Here is a 21,661-nt window from a genome sequence, read left to right as displayed (position 1 = left end):
GATGGCAGCACACAGGAATACACTCTCAAATCACCTCTGCTGTCATCACAGTGCTGCACATGACACACACGATACAGAAACAAAAAACTCACACCACCACGTGCTGAACAGTGTCGTGTCACCCTGACATCGCTCTGCCGTGTGCTGGCCACAAACACAGATGTCCCTGTGGGGGATTTTACAGTGTGGAGTTTTGAAACATTAACACTGACACTGAGGATCAGGCTGCAAATCTCATATTGATGTTTATTCAATTTCAAATTGTATTTGAATTATCTTGTGGCCCCTCACATTTGACTTGGGAAGTAGAAACCTTTAGATTCATTACTATTCATACAGCAGTATGTAGGTTAGTAGTACACAAATGATTGATTCAACAACCTGTTGAATCTGATAAAACCTTAACCTGCTCCACATCAACATTAGTATATAGCTGAAAGCACTGCTGTGACAAAGCTGCATGAGTGAGTCTTATTGTCGTGTGAGATTACTAATATTACTGCAGCTGTCCTGCTCAGTGACTTTCAGTCTAGTTCAAGTGCTGATGTGAAGAAAATAGATTCATTCATTCAACAAACAGTGCTCTTGAAGCATTATTGTCTTGCTTCGCCAACTGTGTGGAAAGTCCAAAGTCTAGATTTCCATACACTTTCAGTACATTAAAATGAAACTTCACTCAGGGCTGTTGAAGATGCTGAGGACATGTCCTTAGGATGTTTGGGGCTTTTAGCAACTTGGGAAAGTTATGGACATTTAAAAGACTATTCTCTGCAGTTTATCGGATAATTGTGTTTAAATTAGAGTCATTTTAGGTTAGGAAATGTTATAAAATCAGCATTTATCAAAATTTAACCAGAGGAAAATTTTAAACTGCATTTACAGCAGTTATTCATCTATTCATCTTTGTATGCAGTGAAAATATTGTTTGATTTATGACCTTAGTATTTCAATATTGCTGGCTCCAAGCTCTAATTTTATATTTTCAAGGACTGAGCTCTGCTTTTACTATGTGATACAAAGAATAGTGCTCATCTGTGGGTATTGTAGTCCAAACTAAACTGGGTATTATCTGCATGAGTCTTTGAATGTTTACTGAAACGTTGTGTTGCATGTATAAATTATAATGTGGTTATATAAAAGTCCTTGTCAGACGTCATACTGTTGGCCGACCTACGGTCTGGTCAAGTCAGAAGTTTAAAGTGTAGGATCTTTATCACCTACATGTCTAAGCTTTAACCTTTTAGCTTTTATAACAGTATTCACGCAAAGACCACCAGAGCACCCAGTGGGCGAGTCCAACAAAGCAAGAAACAAATGTCAGACACGTCCCACTCTCACACTTCCACCCATTCGCCAATCTAACACACAAACAGTGTACATTCCTCTGAGGGGAGGGGGAGGTCGTAGGTGTTAGTTTCAGTGCAGTGGGACTGCCACTGACGTAGAACATCACCATAAAAAGTCATTAGTGATTTCATATATGTATTATTGGATACCACTGTAATCTATAAGTCTCTTTTAGGGTGATATTATTTACAACATAATGTTAATTCATGTCTTATTTAATCAACTATTCAAGAAAGAGTTTTAGTTTTGGGAAATAAAGTGATTCACTTTCATGGTGAGAGTTGGTTTGGAATATAAGTGTCTGTTAGAAATGAAAACAGCCATGAGAAGTTACTGTTAGTGTAGCTTACCTTAGCATCTGTCCTGAGGAAACAAAGACTAAAGTGTAAAAATGTCAGGCTGTAGTTATAAGTTATTTTGGTTTTATGTTATTTGCATGTACACCCAGTGATAAACACCAGTCAGAGTGCTCTGGTGGTATTTTATATGTTGTCTTCAGCAGGCCAGGATGGTTATGGGGGGAAATACCTCTGCTGCTTCTATTTGAATGTATGCCCTGAATACAAGAGTCAGTGGGAAGTGCTATGCTTATCAACATAAAATCTAAACTCACTCATATTACATAACATAACTGCTAGACTTACAGCGACTCAGACTTTCTTCCCTGTACATTATCCGCCATTTTAAACTAAATAAATAACTGATCTTTAAGTTAACACTAATTGATTCATCTGTGATGCTCATAGTGAAAAAACTGGTTATTGACAGGGTCTCAATCTGTACCTTAATCTAAACATCTGTATGTACATTATATCCTTTAAAAAGTCCCATCTCTGTGTAAATGTCACATATAATCTCCTGTCCAGCCTCTGTGCAAGATGGTGAAGATACATTCTTGCCATACATTCAGGCCTTTTGGTAGTTTCAAGACACCACAAGGCTGAAAAAACTGTTAACAACCAGTTAAAGATGACACAATCCTCAGTCTGGGCTGTTGCTGGGTTGTCCCTGTCACCCACCCTGTGTTGAATGTGTCCTCTGTCTGTCAGGGAGGAGGCTTCCTGTTGGGTGTCCGTGGAGCAGAGTCCATTTGTTCTTGGCCTCAGCAGCGAGAATGGTGAGCTGCTGCTGCACGAGCGTGTTCAGGTCACAGAGGGCACGAAGACCAGAGAGAGACACCTGTTCCTCTTCAGCGACGTCATCGTCTTCGCCAAACTCAAGTAAGAGATGGAAACATTAACATGTACTGTAATATATAGTGTAGATGGTGAGGAGCTGTTCTTTTCAGTAAAATGTGAAGCAAATCAAATAAGTGTTGACAGGACACAGGTTTACCAGGAAACCTCCAAATGAACTGACAGAAAGTAAAAAAAACTATGAAATTTTGTTTGTTGCAATACTTATGTGGCATTTACGTACATTTCTGTTGAAAAATAATTGTACAGTTGGAATGGCAGAATGAAAGAGGAAGTAAAAACAAAATGTGTATTTTTGGACTGTTAGGGAATCTCCCAGCACCCAAACTGTTTGTGTTGAAAACTCACAGAAGAAGAAAGCATGGTGGTTCCCACTAAGTACAGTCACACAAGAGGAAACTCAACGGTTCTCACTGAAAACACAGAAATAATAAATAATAGTAAACACACCTTCAGCTGCTGACTTTGAAACAAGCCTAATATAGAGATACTTCACCTCCACAATAAAAGCTGTTTGCTTCAGTCTCAAATCTTAAATATAAAATCAGATAAAATCAGATTAAAATAAACACTAAATGAGCTATAGCTGAAATCCACTTGCTCTTAATGAGAAAATTAATTTAAAAATGAAATATCACATTTTGATTTTTTGTTATTATTGTTTGATTAAAATCTCTCTTTGCTTTGTTCCTTCAGGATGAAAACAGAACTATCCCATATTTTCAGGTTTCTGTCCAACAGACACCACAGCACCTGTCAATAGGACACACTTTCCCGTTTAGTTAAACAGAACAAATTCATATAAAAGAGCTTGAAGTTGTTGTTTACTCAGGTTAGTCAGATTAGAGCTGTTTGTCAAAGTTGGAAGTTTTCTACTTTTTGAGTGGGAGGACAGTCATACTCATCTCTCCACCACAAGCTGCCCACTGTTCCAGTAGATAACACAGCTGGGGCGACTATATGATACAGTAAACACACTGTGTGTATATGTGAGCATTCGTTACTTCTAGAAATGATTCTATATGGTAGCATTCAGTTTTGCATTTCCTTTTTTAAAACTTTGCTGAAAAGAGAGAATGGCACCGTTTTCTTTACATTGTCAGGATGTTTACTACCCAAACTGTGAAAGCAGTTTTATGTTTAATGTTTTCTGTGTTTCCAGACAGAGTTTTCCACAGTCTGGACATGTAACTTCATGTAATTTCATATCATTTTTTTCCAAAAATGGATTATCAGCCAAACCTCACAGAAAGTACCTGGTTCTCTGTTCAGGTCGGTGTGTGATCATTTGAAATGGGACTCAGCTCCTCTAAATCACTAAATCAGCAGATATAATAACAATCAAAATATAGTTTTAATAGTTATTTATTCATTAGGCTACATTTGATTTAAGATCAAAATGGTGTCTACAGTATTTCAAAATCAATATATATTTAAAATAATTATTAGTATTACATGAAATCTGAAAATATCACACAGTTTTGTGTAACCAGTTGTGTGCTGTGTAAATGATGACACTCGAACGTGAACAAATTGCACAGTTTGGATCCCTCAAATGATATTTTCAACAGGACATGCCCAATGTGTTGATCTGTCTGTCTGTTGATCTGTCTGTTGATCTGTCTGTTGATCTGTCTGTCTGTTGATCTGTCGAAGTCCACCGCTGCTTCTCTCAGTACCTGCCATGCAGGACAGAAAGAGCTCAGGGTTGTTTGTGAAGGACTGCTGACATGTTTTTAATTCTGAAATGTGAACAAAGCCTTCTGCTGAGCTTGCTGCACTGGAAACATATCCTGCAATATTTACAGCAATTCTTTGTCTTTTTATCCTTGACAAACAATAATGTTCCACAGATGTGTTTCTCACCAGGTGTTCAGGTTTACAAAAATCTATTTTCCATTCAAGTGTAAGAGGGAATTATTGTACAGACGATGTGTTTACAGAAGATGCCAATCTGAAAACATGTTTGTAGATGCTAAATTATGCCTTTTATTACTAACATTGACTTCAACTTTTCAAAAGGTCAGTGAAAAATGTGAAGGACTATTCAGAGAACCAATTCTTTTGGTTCTACTTCTGATCTAACAGGTCAACTGCCAGCTACCGCCTGAAGCACAGAGTGAGCTTCAAGGACCTCTGGATTTATGGTTTTGAGGATGAGCCGGAGGAAGAAGTGGGATCAGCAGCAGATATTGACATCAGAGTGACCCTCGTCTTGGCCTGGGCTCTAACTTTTTGTTTGGTGTGTTTTCGGTGAGCAAACAAGCAGCACGTGATTCACATATTTACATCCCACCAAGTGTTTTAGCTCACATACTGTATGTTGCATGCCTGGATACATAAACTCAAGTGTGATCATGCAAATATGTCGTTCATCCTCTTTACTGTTAGTCAGGTTTTGTTGTCTTCAGGCAGACAGGCCTGTCACTTTCCTGTTTCCATCCTTTATGAGAAACAAACATAGTTCCCAAAAGTTTTACTTTAAAAGCCTCACAGTTAAACTTAAATGAAATTGGAGTCTGTGGAAAATTGCCACATGTAGTAAATTGTCATATGATCTGATCTGTGGCCTTCATGAAACTGGGGAAGTAGCAAAGAGAAAGTCCTGCCTGCAGCATCACAAGACAAGAGGTTGCAAAATAGGAAGCATGGAACTGGCCAACAGACCAATTTCCATGCAGGGGAACTAACAACAGTTGACCTTATTTTAAATACTGGTCCTTACAATAAAGATTGAAGTGCAGGAGAAACACTGTGTCAAGGTGGTTGTCTACACTGTCATCAGCTGAAGGGAATGAAATTGTATTTCTCCCAACAGTAAATGGCCTGTTATCTGTCTGATAAAAGGCAGTAAATTTCTACAGTTAAAAAATGGGTATTTGATGACTCCCACGTTTCTCAAAAAGTAATTTGAATCGGACCACGAAGCTGTTTTACACTCATTGTTTTATTCCAAGAAGATGATGAATCCCTCAACGGGTTTTCAGTTGTTTTGTCTGAATATGAGATGACATTTTCTGATTGGTTTGTTATGTCTGGTAATGATTCAGTGTGTGAAAGTTTCATTCCTCCTCACTTACACAGAGTTGATCATGGAGCCTATGAGAAACCATGTGCTCACTTGTTGACACCTGTTTAATATGTATACAGCCATATGTCAGATGGCTGGCATCAAAAATGCCATAGTGCATCAAAGGATGTTAAGAGCTGAAGCTCTACAGGTGTATACGTAGGTACGCGTATCTGTTTCATCATTATGTTTCCACTGATGGACACTAAGCCACAGCAAACCTAGTTTAGGAGGAAGTGGAAGATGTCGGGGGGGCGCCGTGACGCTGCTTCCTGTACCCATGACTGAGTTACACTTTCCACCGAGTTGTTAAAAGAGACCGGGTGTGTGTACACTTCGTGTCAGTCCTCTCTCTGCGTCTGCTTGTCTGTATGATTCGCTCTGTGGATTAGTAACTCTTACCATGCTGTTATTTTGCCTACAGCTCGCCTGAAGTAAAAGAACGCTGGGTTGATACTCTTCACAGGTAAGAATCACTGCTCCTTTAAATCCTTATTAATTGATGAGAGATGGATACTTCTAGACTGTTTTAACCTGCTTACTGACATAGTAATGTCACACTAATTACTACTCAGATCACTTTCAAAGTGTGTTTTAAATGAATTAAGTCAATTCATGCTTTGCTAATTACACCAAGATCACAGCTTTACATCAAGAGCAGTTTGAATTTTCTCACTGTTATTCTAAAAGAGCCTGGGGTAACACTCGATTGATTCACAGTTTGGTCGACTTTTTTGTGGTTTGTGGTGCAGTGAGTTTGGAGATAAATTGCAGATATGTTGGTATTTATTCGATTTTTCTAATCACAGAAAAATTAAAGAGGCTAAAGCGACGGCTGGTTGTACTTCTTCTCCTCCAGGCGTCCTCATGAAGGTGTTGAGTGGCAGCATCGCAGTAAGTCTCCCACTGTCCACTCCATAATGTCCAATAGAAGCCAAAATAGTTTAACAACAGAACTATTACCAAATATCATCTCTCACCGTGCACGTCTCTCTTCTTTTTCTAGACTAAAACTCTAACAGGAGGTGGAATGGAACAATTAATTGAGTTTCGACATGATGTAAGTAAAAGTCCCTTTTCAGTGACTTGTTGATGTTAAAGATAATCCAGTAAAACACCTGTTTATAAAAAACACCTGCACCCTTCCACACCTGCTGGGAGGAGGCTACATTAGACAGATGTTGCTGGGAATACATAGCTTTTGAGATGCACACAGCTGCACAACTACTGCAAAAATCACAACTGAATACCTGAGAATGTCTGAGTTATTTTAAATTTGAAAGATTTTAAATTTGAAAGATTTTATACATGAGGAATTAGATTGTTGGCATTTTGGACAGAGGCTTTCGTACCAGTATGGTTGCATGAGTGTGGTTATATAACTCATTCACGTGGTAGCAGGCATGAAGGGTAGATGGTGCAGTTGAGAGCAAAAAAAAAAACACGAACCCTTCCTTCTTTTTCCTCATTAGCATGCTCATGTTCCTCTTGCATGCTCATCACCACATCACTTTTTCTTTGTTTTGTCACCAGGGAGATGCTCCATCAAAGCAGTTGTATAACCAGGAGGACAAGTCGATGCAGCCCATTGGTGAGTTTGAAAAGACTTTGTTCTGTTAGAGGGAGGGGCTCAGTAAGTGTGGCATGTGTTGAAATGAGGCCAAAAGGATTAACCGCAGAAACAAAAAAAAAGGAAATTAACAACTGATAAAAATGAGCAAGTGAAGAAAACACTTTTTTTTTTTTCACAGTTTGTCACATTGCACACAGGCTTCAATTCATCTGTTTTTTTTTCTGTAATGTTGCACAAATTCAAAAATAACTCATTCCTATCAAATATTGACTAAGCTGATGGATAAAACATTTCTGTTGTCATCAGAATCCAAGTGGAACATAGTGAAGAAGCTCAGGAAGGGCTCCAGTTTCATCAGCAAAGCAAGCCGAACAGAAACCAGCACCAGGACTCAGCTGTTTGGACAGGCCCTCTGCAAAATATGCCCAGATGACTCACTTCCAAGACCAGTCACTGTAAGTTGCCTTTCAGTTGCCTTTTTATGCAAAGTAACTAGTGAATGTTGAATATAGGACAGCATGTTACGAAAGCTGTAACGCTTCTATGAGCATGAATAATAAAGAGTCTGACCTTTGACAATGCAGGAAACCATGCATGAGTTCATGGATTGCAAGGCTCAGCACAAAACCCACTCAAAACACACACACAAATTGACACTGAGACTCTTTTAAACACACCCTGTTTTCCTGTCCTCTCACCAGGAGATGCTGGTGCTGCTGAGGAAGAAAGGCCCGGCCACAGAGGGGGTGTTTCGAAAGCCATGCAACAGCAAGAACATGAAAGACATCAGAGAGCAGCTCAACAACAGCCTGGAGGTGGACTTGGAGGGCCAGCCAGTCGTTCTGCTCGTCGGGCTGCTCAAAGTACGTTCACGTACCTGTTCTGTGGGATGACTTCAGTAAAGCAGTCGTTAAAGTTACTCATAATGTAAATGTGCCACTTAATGTTTGAGCTGGTAAACATACATAAAGAGAAAGACTGGATAGCTAAAGCTAGTGGTACTTAAATGCAGTACTTTCGAGTAACTCTTCTTAGTTTTCAATACTGTGTTGGTGCTATCACCAGAATCTGCATCTACAGTGTGAGGTGTCCCATTGGTTTGTTGAAGTGTGATACTTGTGTTCCACAGCAGATCATTTTTAAATTAATGGAGCTTTGACTCATCACTGTCAATGTTTTGTTTATTGCAGAGTTTTCTGAAAGAGCTTCCTGGCAGCCTGCTGGTGTCTGAGCTTTATGACAACTGGATGACAGCTCTGGACAATACAGACACCCAGGAGAGAGCTCTGGAAATCAGAAAGTAAGCAATCAATACCTGCTAATGAGACTCGACTGTGCCATTTACCTGCAAATATGACCCTTAGCTTGTATTGACCAGAACTCATTATTTTCATGAATGTTTGTGGGGCTTTTTGAGTGCAAAGAATTCCTACTGCCCCCCACCTGTAGGCTGATCACAGACTACTTCCCTTTTTAAAACTTCTGTTTTAAAAAAGGAAGAAACTTTAAACCAAAAAAAAAAGCCGCCAAATTAACCTTCCTCTTCTATTTTCTTTCTTCCGCTTTTTTCTCCTTGTCAATCAGGGTGGTAGACATGCTTCCGAGCCACAACCTACTCCTCCTGCAGCATCTGGTGTGCGTCCTCCATCACATCCTTGAGAGCGCTGACATCAACAAAATGGACGCCCACAACCTGGCGGTTTGCATCGCCCCCACGCTGCTGCAGCTGGACGGCACTCCATTGGAGGAACAGCAGGAAAAGATGAAAAAGGTAAATCTTGTTATGAATATACTTTCTCACTTTTGGTGCTTTGAAGCCTTGTGGTTCACGGTGCAGAAAACCTCAAAAGGTTTCATAATTAAGATTCCACCTGCACAGACTTTTCTATAGCAACTATTTGTTTACTCAAGTGCTAATAAAAAATACTGTAGATAAACTGTAGATACTGACTGTAATGCTTTGTTTTAACTAATTTTCAGTTTTAGTTTTGAATAATAGGCTGTTATCACTAATGAGAACATGATTAGTTAACAACAAAATTGTTAATTTGACTTATTTTCTTTTTCTGCAGGTCACAGAGCTCACTGAGTTCCTTATAGCGCACTGTGAGATACTTGGAGAAAATATCCCACAACTGCTGGATAGTGATGAAGGTAAAACTAGAACATCACTCAAAGCTGTGATATTAGCCCTAATTATTGGTAAACATAACAAAAGGTTCATCCTGTTTTCCTTCATAAAGATCTAATCTGGTGCAGTCCAGTCCCTTACTGACGTCAAATTGAATTAGTATTTGTACAAACTTAGTTATTGCAAAATGTAAAGACTTTAATAATCTCTTCCCCTTTTCTATTCTGCAGACTCACTGTCCTCCCAGCATCATGACTCTGCATATGACAGCACAGACCCAGATGGAGATGGAGAGGCAGGAGAGAGTACCAGCTCCACATGTAGAGGGTGTGGCTCATCTTTTTCTCTCAGTCCCAGCACATCAACTTCTTGGGCGTCTGATGCTGGCTTCAAAACAAAACCTGAATTTAACCGTCGCTGCTCAGAGCCCATCATCCTCCTCTCAGGTGATATTCAGAGCCTGTGCAGCCACGCCAGGAGCCACGATGACTGCTCTATGGAAAGGAGGGACTTTGACGAACAGCCTCTGAAAAAGCAGATCTCAGATGACTCCTTCTTGCTCAAAGGACGAAATGGAGCAAGGCCAGTGATGTTGTTTCCAAAACTGACCAGCAGCTCCAACATGGATCCCCTGCCCTACATGGACACAAAGGGGTGCTCATGCTCTTCCCTGGAGAGTGCTGCCTCCAACCAATCAGAGGGTTCTGTTTTTACCAGTTCCCCGGGCGAGTCACCACACTGCACCAGGAGAGCAAACACCAACAGCCACACTAAACAGGTAGTTAAGGCTCAGCAGGATATTACCCAACCGATTTCAGATGAGAAGAAGCGCTCACAGTCCATGAGAGCAGTGAGTAAAGTCCTAATGCGGACAAGGAGCTTAGGAGCTTTTAGCAGGAACAGCATGAAGAAAGACTGTCAGAAGGAAAACTCCTTCCCTTGTGAAACTCTCCAGGAGGACTCTCAGAGTGAAGCAGATTCACCAGCTGAGCATCCGCACAAGCCTCGTCCTCTGTCGGCCATCGAGGTGTTTAGGCAGGTGGACAGCAGGCAGCCCTGCAGGCCTCCAACATACAAGCAGGCAGTGCAGAATATGGGTCTCCCTCCACCGTACAGAGTAATGACTGTACAAGATGCCATTGAGATGGAGAGAAGTTCCCGCCCATCCTCTGTAAATTATGACTTTCCACCAAACTGCTCTGTCAGTCAGTACATAGACTATTTTCCCCAAGTGGCACAGGACACACCCAGTGTTGTTGAGCAGCGGCAGCCTTTTCGCCAGAGAGCCATGTCTGAATCTGTGTCAACAGGCCATCATGAGACTGTGTCACGGAGATGTAGCCAGCCTGTGTTTGAGGAATTTTCTTACGCCAAGGAGTCTTATGTTTGACTGACTTTGGAGCTGTTTTCAATGATTGGATTTTTGGTTATACAAACATTAATCAAAGACAGAAGTAATCAGTGGGAGCCAGTTAGTAACCCAAGAACCTGAGACCAACTTAGATACCTGGATATGGCCTGATTATGTGGTGTCATTCAGTAGCAAGAATACTGAGCTTCAGTAGTAGCTACTGGTCCTGCTTCAGAGCTTTTTACTGTCCTTTGGTTGGTTAGATAGAGAAACTGTCTAAAGGCTGAGCCCACTGAGCATCTCTATTTAAAGCAATGTTTGCATATGCACATAATCCAATCTGTGATTATTTTCAGTGTTTCACTTTGAATGTCAGCTATGTGTAGCCTTTATGGATGCACTTTCTCAGTAGTACTATTTAGAGTACACATTTTAGAAAAAAATACTGTATAGATACCATGATAGATATTTAGTCTATCACAGTGAAGCTATAAAACACAGTTTACTGTGGATAAAATATGCTATGAGTTTGTAATTTCTATGTTTGCAGTTTTGTTGAAATTGTGATATGTAAAGTATAGCACACTGAGCACATTGCTTTCTTTTTGCTCTTCACTTTGCATGGTCTTTTTTTTCCACTACATAAAAGCACTTTTCTGTTAATAAACTATGCTTTGTTTACTTGCTAAAAATGTAAATAAAGTCAAATGGATATATAATTTGGTGATCTGTAACCTTTGTCATGCAGCTTTTTGAAGTTATAAAATTCTACCATAACCACATATCACATAAGAAACTTTTGAAATAATTTTTTAAAATATAGTTGTAAAAAATGACCCTTTTCTCTATAAAATATCAGAAATTCAGGAACTGAAGGAGAGTCGTTTGACCCAGCTAGTCTGTGTTAGATCTGTTGCATAACAGAAGCTAAAAGGCCTCATTGAGAGAACAGCATGTTCTGACATATATGTTAAAACAGAAGGAAACCAGACCAGGTCACATGGACGGATTTGGTTTTTCTCTGAATTGCTGTTCCTCTTGTCTCTGCTGATGCCATCTTGCTTCCTTCCTTTCTAAAGTGTTTTAAGACATTGCAAGCTGATCTAATCCATTCAAAAAAACCACAACAAAATTGACACTGAGACTCTTTTAAAACATTTTATGGTGAAATTTTAGATAAAGACTAAAACTTTAAAAAATGAATTATGCATGGTAGACACAAAGAAAAAAAACATCAATTATAACTAGAAATCCAATACAATAGGCCTGCAGGAATGACTGTATTTGAGAAGCATTTCATGTGTTTTAAAGTTGAGCTAGTGGCATTTGTTGAACTGTATACTCACCATCATTATGTTCAGGGGGAACCAAAAAAACTTAGCACCTTTCTCACACAATGTCAGTAGAAATCAAACATTAGAAGTCTCATTAGGGTATTCTTCAATGAATGTACAGTAGGTACATACTTAAATAGCTTAATCTTCAGACACATTGTGTTTATCACATTTCACCTTCTGGAGCCTGTGAATTTCATTCAGCACCATTAAATACTGTACTTTCAAACTCTAAAATGAAGTGAGGAAAAAAAATCTTACATGATTGTTATCATTAGTAGGAAGTACTAGAAAGTACCGTCATTGCAGTAATGCACAATGTTCCAGTTGGTTTGACACCACTGCTGTGGCTAAAATATAGAAGTATGAGCTTTGCAAATCCTGCCCAGAAGAGTTTTAATTAAATATAAGCTCATTGTTTTTATTCATGTTTCTGCAAAAGAAGATCTAGAAACCATTTTCCAACATATATGAAGGAGCATGAGTCATCAGCACATATCTATGATCTATTTATAAGGGAGCTATTTTCCAGTAAACCCTTAAAAGCCAGGTGTTATGCGTATGACACATACTGAATCATGTTCATATATACATGCATACATGTTTGATTAAGTGCTGAATCCAGACTTTTAACTATAACAGCAACTTATTATTTCTTCTTGTACTGTAAACTGATGTACACTAAATATAACAGACCTACAGCTGTACTGCATTGATTATACTAACAACTGTCTCTTATTTTGTCCAAACCATTTATATCAGGACATATTGTAGTTTACTGTTATCATGTGCCCTAAGTGTGGACTTCCAGTCTTTCAATAACAGTCGTGCACCAAGGACTGTCTTGCAAAGGGAATCTCAATCTAAGGCTTGAACGTACAGTCTCAATGATAACCGAGGATTTAGGACTGATGCACTAGACAACATTAAACAGTATAACTATTATTGTGTCCACACTATTTACAGTGTAGATTAAAAAATGACTGTTTCATGGTCTGTATACTCTGTTTGCCAGTAATTCTTTCTGTTTCAACCTCATTGCTCTAACAGCTTCCATTACCCCACTGTTAGTGCGTACTGTAAATGTACATTACTGCGCAATAATTGCTATGCTTTCCATGTGGCTGCATATCTGCTTAATTGCCACCCTGTTTTGTAACTGCTTGAGCTACCACCTACTATTTTAAAAAGGCCGAGTGGCTTTGAAACCATAAAGTAATTGATTGTTCTTTCTCTAAACCGTGTGAAATAAAGATTTATACTAATTCAGGGCTTGACTTGTGTAAAATGAATCAAAGCTGCAAAATCTGGATGTGTAGGCACATTACAGCAATGAAAAAATATTGCTTTGCTGAAGCATGCCCTGCTGTTTGTGTAACTTCATGGCTGAGGGTCAGCTCTCCTGGGTCAGGAGTTTAGTACAGTGGCAAGCAAAACTACTTGCTGTTTAACAATACATAATGATTTGTGACAATTGAAGCAAAATCAACATGCGGTGAGGAACTCAAATCCAGGCCTTTAAATTACAAAATCCTCCTCACTAATTATTGGATGAATAATGTTGATTATTGCCTAGCATGGGATTCACCTCCAGCCACCAATAATGAGAATGTTCTATAATTATCCTTTGTTTATTTATCGAAATGCTCAGCATGTGCTGTTACATTAGAAATCAATTATACGAACATGCAAAACTCCAACACAACCATGGCTGTGGTGGCAGTAATAGCAGTAGTAGCACATTTGACCAAGAACAAAGAGACCTATTGTACATTCATCTTAGTACTGCAGTACTAGTTCTAGTAGTAGGAGTATCTATCTAGCAGTGGTATCTTTCTTGGTTTATTTCAATTGTATCAGTGGTTTCATGCAAAACTGTGCCACACTCATCTTTGCCATAAAATCTGACCGAAACAAAGCTGCCATTTCACTTGCCATGCCCACCACAGAGCTCTCACCTTTGTCCTCACAAATACTGTTCTGTGTAAATTCCGGTGTCCTACTTTTTTTTTTCTGACACTTTCAAATTTTCTGTAGAGCTGAAAATGTTGTCTGTGGTTAACATCATGTTGAGTTCTGCTTTCCTTTAGTATACGTCTCATGCAGCCCACGTTTCATGTGCCGCCTGTGAGCAAAAATCTGTTTTCAAGTTCACAGGTTTGTTTTGCCTGTACATTGTTTGAGTTTGCAAAAATGGCAGAAGTAGCAACAGATGTTAAACCTGAAACACAACCAACAATAACAAATTATCTTGTAACATCCCTGTAATTCTAATATGAGAATTAAAATACCAGTATCAATGTGTAAATGGCACAGGCCTACCAGCTATTTGAAACAGCTTTAAATGAGGGCAGGAGTGATTGTAGCGCAGCACATTTACTTTTCACCTTTTGACATCTTTGTGGAGGAAGTGGTCAACAGGTTATACTCAGAATAAGTACGTTGCAACACAGAAAAAGCAAAGCCATTCGATGTGCTGTCGGGTTTCAACAAAGTTGAATTAGCTTTAGCAGAGTTGTGACACGATACTCCATGTCTGTTGACTCTTGCAGTTTTGTTACAGTTCATGTGTTATCTGTCTGCTCATTGTTTTGTTTGCTTTATCATGGAAACAGCATTTTACTAACAATCTCAACACAAGGTCTGTTTCAGTAACTGCTCCAGTAGCATAACGGGACTTGTAGTTGTAGTGGTATTAGAAGTTGTAGTGATAGTAGTAGCAGCAGTAGCAGTACAAGCTGTACTAGAATAGTACAAACACTAAAAACACTTTTTGTGGTACCAGTTGCAGTAGTAGTAGATAGTAATAATGGTGGTGAGTAGTAGAGCAGTAGCTGTAGTAGTAGGTAGTAATGCCTAGTAGTCAGTTGTAGTAGTAGCAGTAATAGTACAATTGACAACAGTAGCAGTATAAATAGTAGTGGTAAAAACATTATAGTTGTAGCAGAGATAGCTCAGAGCATTTTGTAGTAGCTAGTAGTCAAGTAATAGTAGCGTAGAACTCAGTAGTACTAGTAGTAGTAGTAGTAGTAAAAGCAGCGGGCACAATTACATTTGTAGTTGTGGTAGTAGTAGTAGTAGTAGACTTAGTGAGGTTAGCAGTAAAAATACTAACTAAATTAATGAATGAATAAACAATTAAAAACTCTATGGTCGGTGGAGGTGACGTCACACTTCCTGGAAACGGTTGCTACAACAGTTCCTCCTGGTCGCGCTAGCTGCTCGCTAACAAACATTAGCATCGACAGTTTGATGTGTCTGATGGTTTCTGTCTGTTTCTAACAAATGGCTTTTGTTTCACACAGTCAGAGGAGTCCAAACGGAACATATACCTTCTCAAGTCGGCCCAGGCCCGTTGAGAACCGCTCCAAATTCAGAGACACTCCGTCTGAACAGTACGTTGCTTTCTAGTGTTATGCTAATAACAAACAAAACGTATATTAAACTTCTAAAATGTGACACAATAATATAGTGAAATAATTTAAAATATGTTTGTAGCCTACACAATTATATAACACTTCACAGGGAGACAAAGTTTTGATGTGAAGAAGAACATTGTGGTGAAAACTCACTTAAAATATTTTTTAATGCATTGTTTTACTCCCAATTGAGCATTTTACATCGTGGTTTGATTACGTTTACATTAGTAAATATTCTCAGCACTTCTTCCACCACCAGACAGAAACCAAAAATGTCTGAAAGAAATGAAATGCTGAAATCAAATGCCTTATTCACCTGACAAGGCAAAGATAACCACTTCACCTCTGAGGCAAACAAGTGAAAAGTTCAGCTACTAATGAACTGACTGCATGACTGCACTGTGTTTTTCCTGGACAATGTAGGACACAGAGTAATTATGGAAACATTATGTATGACCGTCGTGTTGTCAGAGGAAACACTTACGCTCAACACATCATACCAACTGTAAGTATGAAACATTCCTTTTATCATTTTTTATCCTTGAAAGGTATATATTTCTTTCAACCAGTCTTAAAATTGCTATTATCACTTGTCATTGGCAGACAGCTCTGCCAGATGATGCTGAAATCCAAAGACAGCAAGAGGTCAGGAGGCGAACTATTGCTCGAAAACGTGCCAGAGAGCAGTTCAGATCCAGGACACCTGAGGCCGTGCAGGGCAGAAAACACACAGATGTACAAACAGGTAAAACATTTCTCTTGACAACTTCAAAACTTTTACCTCTGGGCTTTTGTTATTTTAATATCCTGACTTTTGTTTTCAGAACTTTACCTGGAAGAACTGAGTGATGTTATAGAGGCTACAGATATTGAATGCCAGACTGATGCTTTCCTGGATAAACCAGCAACTCCACTCTTCATACCTGCCAAATCTGGCAAAGATGTTGAAACACAGATAGAGGAAGGCGAGGTAGGCCATTGGAACAGGATAAATAGCCTAAACAGCCTCAACATACCCTCAGCTGTCACTTTATTACACCAAGCTAAAACTAATGCAGTCTGATACAACAGTTTTTCAGTATATCCCCCATATATAAAGATGGTGTGTGGAAATTGTAGTTTTTGCAGACTTGATCTATATTTACATATTGCTTCAAACTGCATCGTAGTAAACCACTATTATTATCCTCTGCAGTTGTTTGACTTTGACAGGGAGGTGCAGCCAGTGCTGGAGGTCTTGGTGGGTAAGACAATAGAACAGTCTCTGCTGGAGGTGATGGAGGAGGAAGAGCTGGCCTGTCTGAGGGCCCAACAGAGGGCCTTTCAAGAACTCCGCAATAATGAGCTGGCAGAGGTGCAGCGGCTTCAAGAGCAAGAGAGACGCCACAGCCAGGAGAAAGTATGTATGACCTAACCTGATAATTAGCACATTACTCCATTTTATTGTTTATTTAGGGTCTTACTACAAGTCAAACTGTTACTTCACAGTCCTGATGGAACTGATTAGCTATGTTTTTGAGCGTTAAACTTTCAGACTGTCAGACATTAGATTAGTATGATGTCACTGGCTTTTCAGGAATAATGTGATAACACAATCGGTGATATTATCAATTTTAAAATGAGGTCTGTGTTTGTGTTGCTAAGTGCTCATGAACTGCATTTCCTGGCCAAAACCTATCTTCTTTTTTTAGATTATATTTTTAAGATGGAGTGTTATCAGGTGGTGGTTTCTGCTTTGTCTGTCCGATACTTGATCACTAATGTTAAGAAACAGAGATTATGGAGATAAACTGCCTATAATCTTGTTTTTGTTTGATCTCAGGAACGCAGAATCGCTCAGCAGAAGGAGGTGCTGAAGAAAGAACAAGAGACTGCAGAGAAGATTGCTGCCCGGGCGTACACTCAGCAGTACTTGGCTGACCTCCTACCTGCAGTGTTCACCTCACTGAGAACCCACGGCTACTTTTATGACCCTGTAGAGAAAGGTTGGTCGCACTGTGCAGCATTGCCTTCCTGTGCCATTCGAACTGAGCTACCCCTTTCTGACACACGAGGGCATTGCTGCTCTCCACTGCATCTACAGTGACATTTCTTAACATCCACAACATGACTGGGGACTAATAACAACTGAGCTTTTGATTCTCTGTCCCTGAAAGTTTTGATATGAGTGCTTAACCTTTTATCATATTTGTGGTTCTGATTTCCAGATATTGAGACTAATTTCTTCCCATGGCTGATGGCTGAGGTTAACAAGACTTTGGAAAGGAGAAACATAGCCAGAGAGCTGCTGGACAGTAAGAGAATACAGTATTATGTTTTTAAATGAAGGCACTTCAGTGTGAACAATTTTCTAACAAAATACCAAATGTCACACCAGAATATGCCATAACAGTGATAGATACAAATTGAAAATTGTCTGATAGCAAAAATCACAAATATGGGTTTCAATATAATCTTAACATCTGATCATTGGATTAAAAATTAAGTAAACCCATTTATAACCTTGATAGATGTCCTTCTGAAACCCCAGCACAGGGAGAGTAAATGCAGCGTTCTTCTAAGTTATTGGAAGTAACCAACATGCTTTAGAGGCTGATGTTATCTCTCGCAGCTACACGGAATTTCCTTCTCCAGGGGCCATCAGGTCATAGACATTGAGTGACATCTAGTGGATCGTTTTAAACATTACAGAGGTTATTATGGCGAAACTTACAGTATGGTATGCAGAGTAGAATGTCACTAAAAGCCCTATCTTTCTATTTCAGATATCATCCATGATGTCACCAGGAAGAGACTGGAGCAGTTCAAAGAACTGGAGACAAAGCCAGCCAAGTCTGCCTGATTTACTGAGATAAGTTAATGGCGTGAAACTCAAAAATAAAGTTTCGCTGACAAAACTACCATAAGTTGTTTCTTTGATAACATAATACTAGTGTATGTGTTTTTATCTCAGGGTGAAACTTCACAATAACATTAATAAATCAACACATAATCACTAATACCATGTGATTATTGTGTGATGTCATGTCATTTGATCTAGTCGTAAAATTTGCATTATGATTAGTGGTGAATTCATAAAATAGTGGAAAATTCAAAGTCAGTTTTATATGATCCTTTTATTTTGGCTGTTTATTCATTATGAAGGAAGCGTGTACATTTTCTATGATTATTAGTTATCGGTAGTAGCTCCATTAGCTATGTGAAGGTGGTGATTAAATTGCGTCCAGTGAATGTTTCGTTCATTTTATCCTAGTTTGGCTGCACTTAAATGGAGAGGAATTATGAGAGTCTGGAGCACGAGGGTTTATTCTTGACTTTGGCAACCAGTTTGACAAAAATAAGTTTCAGTCAAATATTTTTGGCCTATTTCAGCTTTGGAGTTTTTTTTTTTTGTGTGTGATAACCAGCCCCACTATATTTGTCCATCTTACCACATTTTTGAAACAGGTTTTCACCTGTTATCAGGTTTTCAAAACAGCAACCACAGAAAACTCAACATAAACAGTTTTATCTTAAAAATGATATGAGCCACAGCAATTGAGTAACAGGTTTTAAGGAACTCTGGAAGAATTCAGAGGTCCATTCAAAGTACCTTCCTGTGACTTTATCTAGGCCTATTTGCATGTGGCATCACTCTGCAAACAGTTCATTCAGGTGCTGCAATAGGCAAATCCATAAATGTTTTGTATTACTCAAGACAGAAACCCAATTCTGTTTAATGTATCTGACCCCCCACAAAAAAAAAGCTATTTTCTCTTTTTTCATTCTTTGAATTGTAATGAGGATTTATGTGTAGGATAAATAATAGATTACAAAGCTTTTAGTATATGGTGTTTAGTTTAATAGTTCTGTTGTCAAAGCAAGTTACAAGCATATTTGAAATTTTTGATAAGTTGATAAGTTGTCAGGAAGGAGGAGGCTGTGGTGATGTTAGTGACAACAGCCATGATGATCTGTAGCAGGTTAAGTAGAGCGAAGTGGCAGGGTGTATCTGCACATCGTTGTTTGGTGTCGCGTTATGGTGAGAAGTAGGTTCAACCTCCGATATATACGGCTCTATTTTAATCCCGTCATGCCATTGGCCAGCTCCCTGGTGGCGCCTCCCCCACTCTCGGCAGCACTTCCTCGGTTCAGGGCAGGGCGGATGGACGCGCACGTCAGTGAGAAACCAGCAACAAAAAAAAGTTTCTGCTGTGATGTAACTGTGCTCAGGGCAGGTGACACCTCGGTCTTTACACAACAGACTGAATCGTTTTCAATGTGTTTGTCCACAGTCATTAACATTTGTAGCTTAAATAGTCTTATGACTTCATTAAGTAACTAATCTTACACAGGTGGCAGGTTGGCTGTTTGAGGAAAACACATCACCTGAGCAGATACTGTAGATTCGTTTTTAGTCAATGAAAATGAAGCACAGATGAATAAAAATACACGTCTTATTTGTTTTATTTAGTAAAACTAGAGGTTTTCCAGTATTAGTGATTAGTAGTTACGTTAGGGGGTTGGAAGCTGACTTGGGATATGGATACTAATACTGATGATTGAGAACCATTATATAATTGTTTTTTACCTGTAAAATTAGGAAATGATTAATGAAGTCGTCGTGTACAGTTTCCCAATCTAAACCAGAGATTAGCCATAGCCCTTACTGTCCTGAAATAACAAGGCTGGAGTCTTTTTATTTTAGTTATGGGCCCCTAAGCACATCCTTTAATACCGAGTTGAATGCCAGAGGCCCCCAAACATAATTCTTTGCAAATATTTGAGATTTTGTGTTGAATATTGGACCCAGAATCTCCCGCAAAGCCTTTGGTTTTGTGGGGAGGCCTCTCAGTCCTATGCAGGTCCCCCGGAGCCAGGTTGTGAACCCTCCATGTCTACCAATGACAGCAGGAACAGGCTCCACAGTGGGATGAGCGCCATATTGCGCCTGGCTGAACAGAGGGAGGGGAAACCTGCAGCTGCACGCTTCGGACCACCGTGCGATCATATAATCTGCAAAGCGCATCAGGTAAGACTTCCCTGGAGTGTGTTACCTGTCTGTGCTGCCTGAAAGCTGCAGCACAGACAGCTGGAAGCTGTGCAAAAAGATACTTTGGCACTTTCTCCGCGCACTTTGTGCTGCTCTGCAACAAAGGAGGCAAATCTCACAACAGGTGTCTGTGGGATTACAGCGAGGATGTTGAGGCTGCGCGGATGAAGCTCTTGCATGAAGAGCAACATTATTACAGCCTGACTGCAGCTTTTAGCGTCGTTACGAGCTGTTTTAGTATGAAATCTCTGTCCTGTGTCTGTGCTGTTCAAAGCTGAAAGGTGGAATTTCTCGTTTGCTGGCTTGAATCGTTTCCCTGCCGCTGAGGGTGTGTAGCCCAACGTTAACCATTTTAAGCAAAGCATAGACGTAAACTGTCTGCGGAAATAACCACTTTATTATATTTTCTTGCACCTCTAACGGTTGCAGTGTGGCTGAGGCACTTTCCATGACTATTGGTGTTTATTTGCATTGAAACACAGCCTCGTGTTTCTATGGTTTTTATAGCGACTTTATTTAGCGTCATAGACAAATATGGGCGTAAGTGGCTTCCGTTGATCTGACTTGGGGTGCGGGTTTGTTAGCAGATGAAGACGTCAAAATAAAAGACTTGAACAGAGCAGGGCGGGGACCATAACTTTATCATAGCTAGTGGGTGAGGCACCCGAGTACCATTATGAACCTGTCTGTCGCCTGGATGATTCAACAGTGTCAAGGTGGGATATAGATGTAGGATTTCCGCTGTCAAATTTCAGAGTAAAACTACTATCCAGGAACAGACTACACGAGCTAGTCTGTAACCTAATATTCACAATTAAAAGGCTATTCGAATATTATACAGAATTTGTATTTTTGTAAGAATATGTCCTTGGGTACTTTCAAATTATGTGTTTTGTCACGGTGTAATGTAGCTGAAGTTTATTTTTTTATTGTTACTTGTTAAAACAATTAATGTTAACCATTTTGATACTCAGTACTGGGCAAAGTCATATAACAAGCAACAATATTACATTGTTTTGCTCAATTTTATCAAATGTGAAGATTTTGCTTTTTATTTCTGTTTTGGTTCACACTAAATTAAGTTTGTTTTGACCATTCTTCTTTTCCTTTCGGCTGCTCCCTTCAGGGGTCGCCACAGCGAATCATCTGCCTCCATTTAACCCTATCCTCTGTATCCTCCTCACTCACACCAACTATCCTCATGTCCT

The 21,661-nt window shown here is 39.4% G+C and overlaps 3 protein-coding genes across 4 annotated transcripts in view; all 3 read left to right on the top strand.

The window, feature by feature from the left end:
* The first annotated feature begins 2,361 nt into the window (after positions 1-2,361).
* tagapb (T cell activation RhoGTPase activating protein b) lies at positions 2,362-11,387 on the top strand. Of its 2 annotated transcripts, XM_026319100.1 has the most exons (12): positions 2,362-2,567; positions 4,632-4,796; positions 6,038-6,079; positions 6,423-6,507; positions 6,620-6,673; positions 7,147-7,204; positions 7,493-7,641; positions 7,888-8,049; positions 8,377-8,486; positions 8,771-8,957; positions 9,259-9,340; positions 9,548-11,387. In XM_026319100.1, exons 1-12 carry the CDS (start codon positions 2,377-2,379, stop codon positions 10,705-10,707), a joined length of 2,445 nt encoding a protein of 814 aa, XP_026174885.1. In that variant the 5' UTR covers positions 2,362-2,376; the 3' UTR covers positions 10,708-11,387. The 2 variants fall into 2 exon arrangements, with proteins under 2 accessions (XP_026174885.1, XP_026174886.1); XM_026319101.2 differs by lacking the exons at positions 2,362-2,567; positions 4,632-4,796 and having other exon boundaries at positions 5,935-6,079; positions 6,473-6,507.
* A 3,813-nt stretch (positions 11,388-15,200) lies between these two features.
* rsph3 (radial spoke head 3) lies at positions 15,201-18,321 on the top strand. Its single transcript, XM_026318917.1, has 8 exons — positions 15,201-15,397; positions 15,845-15,926; positions 16,025-16,166; positions 16,246-16,391; positions 16,617-16,820; positions 17,244-17,406; positions 17,629-17,715; positions 18,187-18,321. Exons 1-8 carry the CDS (start codon positions 15,288-15,290, stop codon positions 18,261-18,263), a joined length of 1,011 nt encoding a protein of 336 aa, XP_026174702.1. The 5' UTR covers positions 15,201-15,287; the 3' UTR covers positions 18,264-18,321.
* A 2,008-nt stretch (positions 18,322-20,329) lies between these two features.
* The window catches only part of ezrb (ezrin b), a 28,630-nt gene continuing 27,298 nt past the window's right edge, over positions 20,330-21,661 (top strand). Inside the window, exon 1 of the mRNA XM_026318960.2 lies at positions 20,330-20,432. The gene's annotated coding sequence lies outside the window, so the exon portion shown is untranslated. The remainder of the gene's footprint in view (positions 20,433-21,661) is intronic.

This window comes from Mastacembelus armatus, chromosome 24, assembly GCF_900324485.2.
Source record: "Mastacembelus armatus chromosome 24, fMasArm1.2, whole genome shotgun sequence".
Classification (NCBI taxonomy): domain Eukaryota; kingdom Metazoa; phylum Chordata; class Actinopteri; order Synbranchiformes; family Mastacembelidae; genus Mastacembelus; species Mastacembelus armatus.
This window is presented reverse-complemented; position numbering and strand designations above follow the sequence as displayed.

Excerpts from the sequence above, each read along its gene's own strand:
- tagapb (XM_026319100.1), top strand. The coding sequence starts at position 2,377 with ATGTGTCCTCTGTCTGTCAGGGAGGAGGCTTCCTGTTGGGTGTCCGTG. Across the intron at positions 7,205-7,492 it reads CAAGTCGATGCAGCCCATTG|AATCCAAGTGGAACATAGTG; the intron begins GTGAGTTTGAAA and ends TGTTGTCATCAG. Across the intron at positions 8,958-9,258 it reads AGCAGGAAAAGATGAAAAAG|GTCACAGAGCTCACTGAGTT; the intron begins GTAAATCTTGTT and ends CTTTTTCTGCAG.
- rsph3 (XM_026318917.1), top strand. The coding sequence starts at position 15,288 with ATGGCTTTTGTTTCACACAGTCAGAGGAGTCCAAACGGAACATATACC. Across the intron at positions 16,167-16,245 it reads ACACACAGATGTACAAACAG|AACTTTACCTGGAAGAACTG; the intron begins GTAAAACATTTC and ends TTTTGTTTTCAG. Across the intron at positions 17,716-18,186 it reads AGCCAGAGAGCTGCTGGACA|ATATCATCCATGATGTCACC; the intron begins GTAAGAGAATAC and ends TTTCTATTTCAG.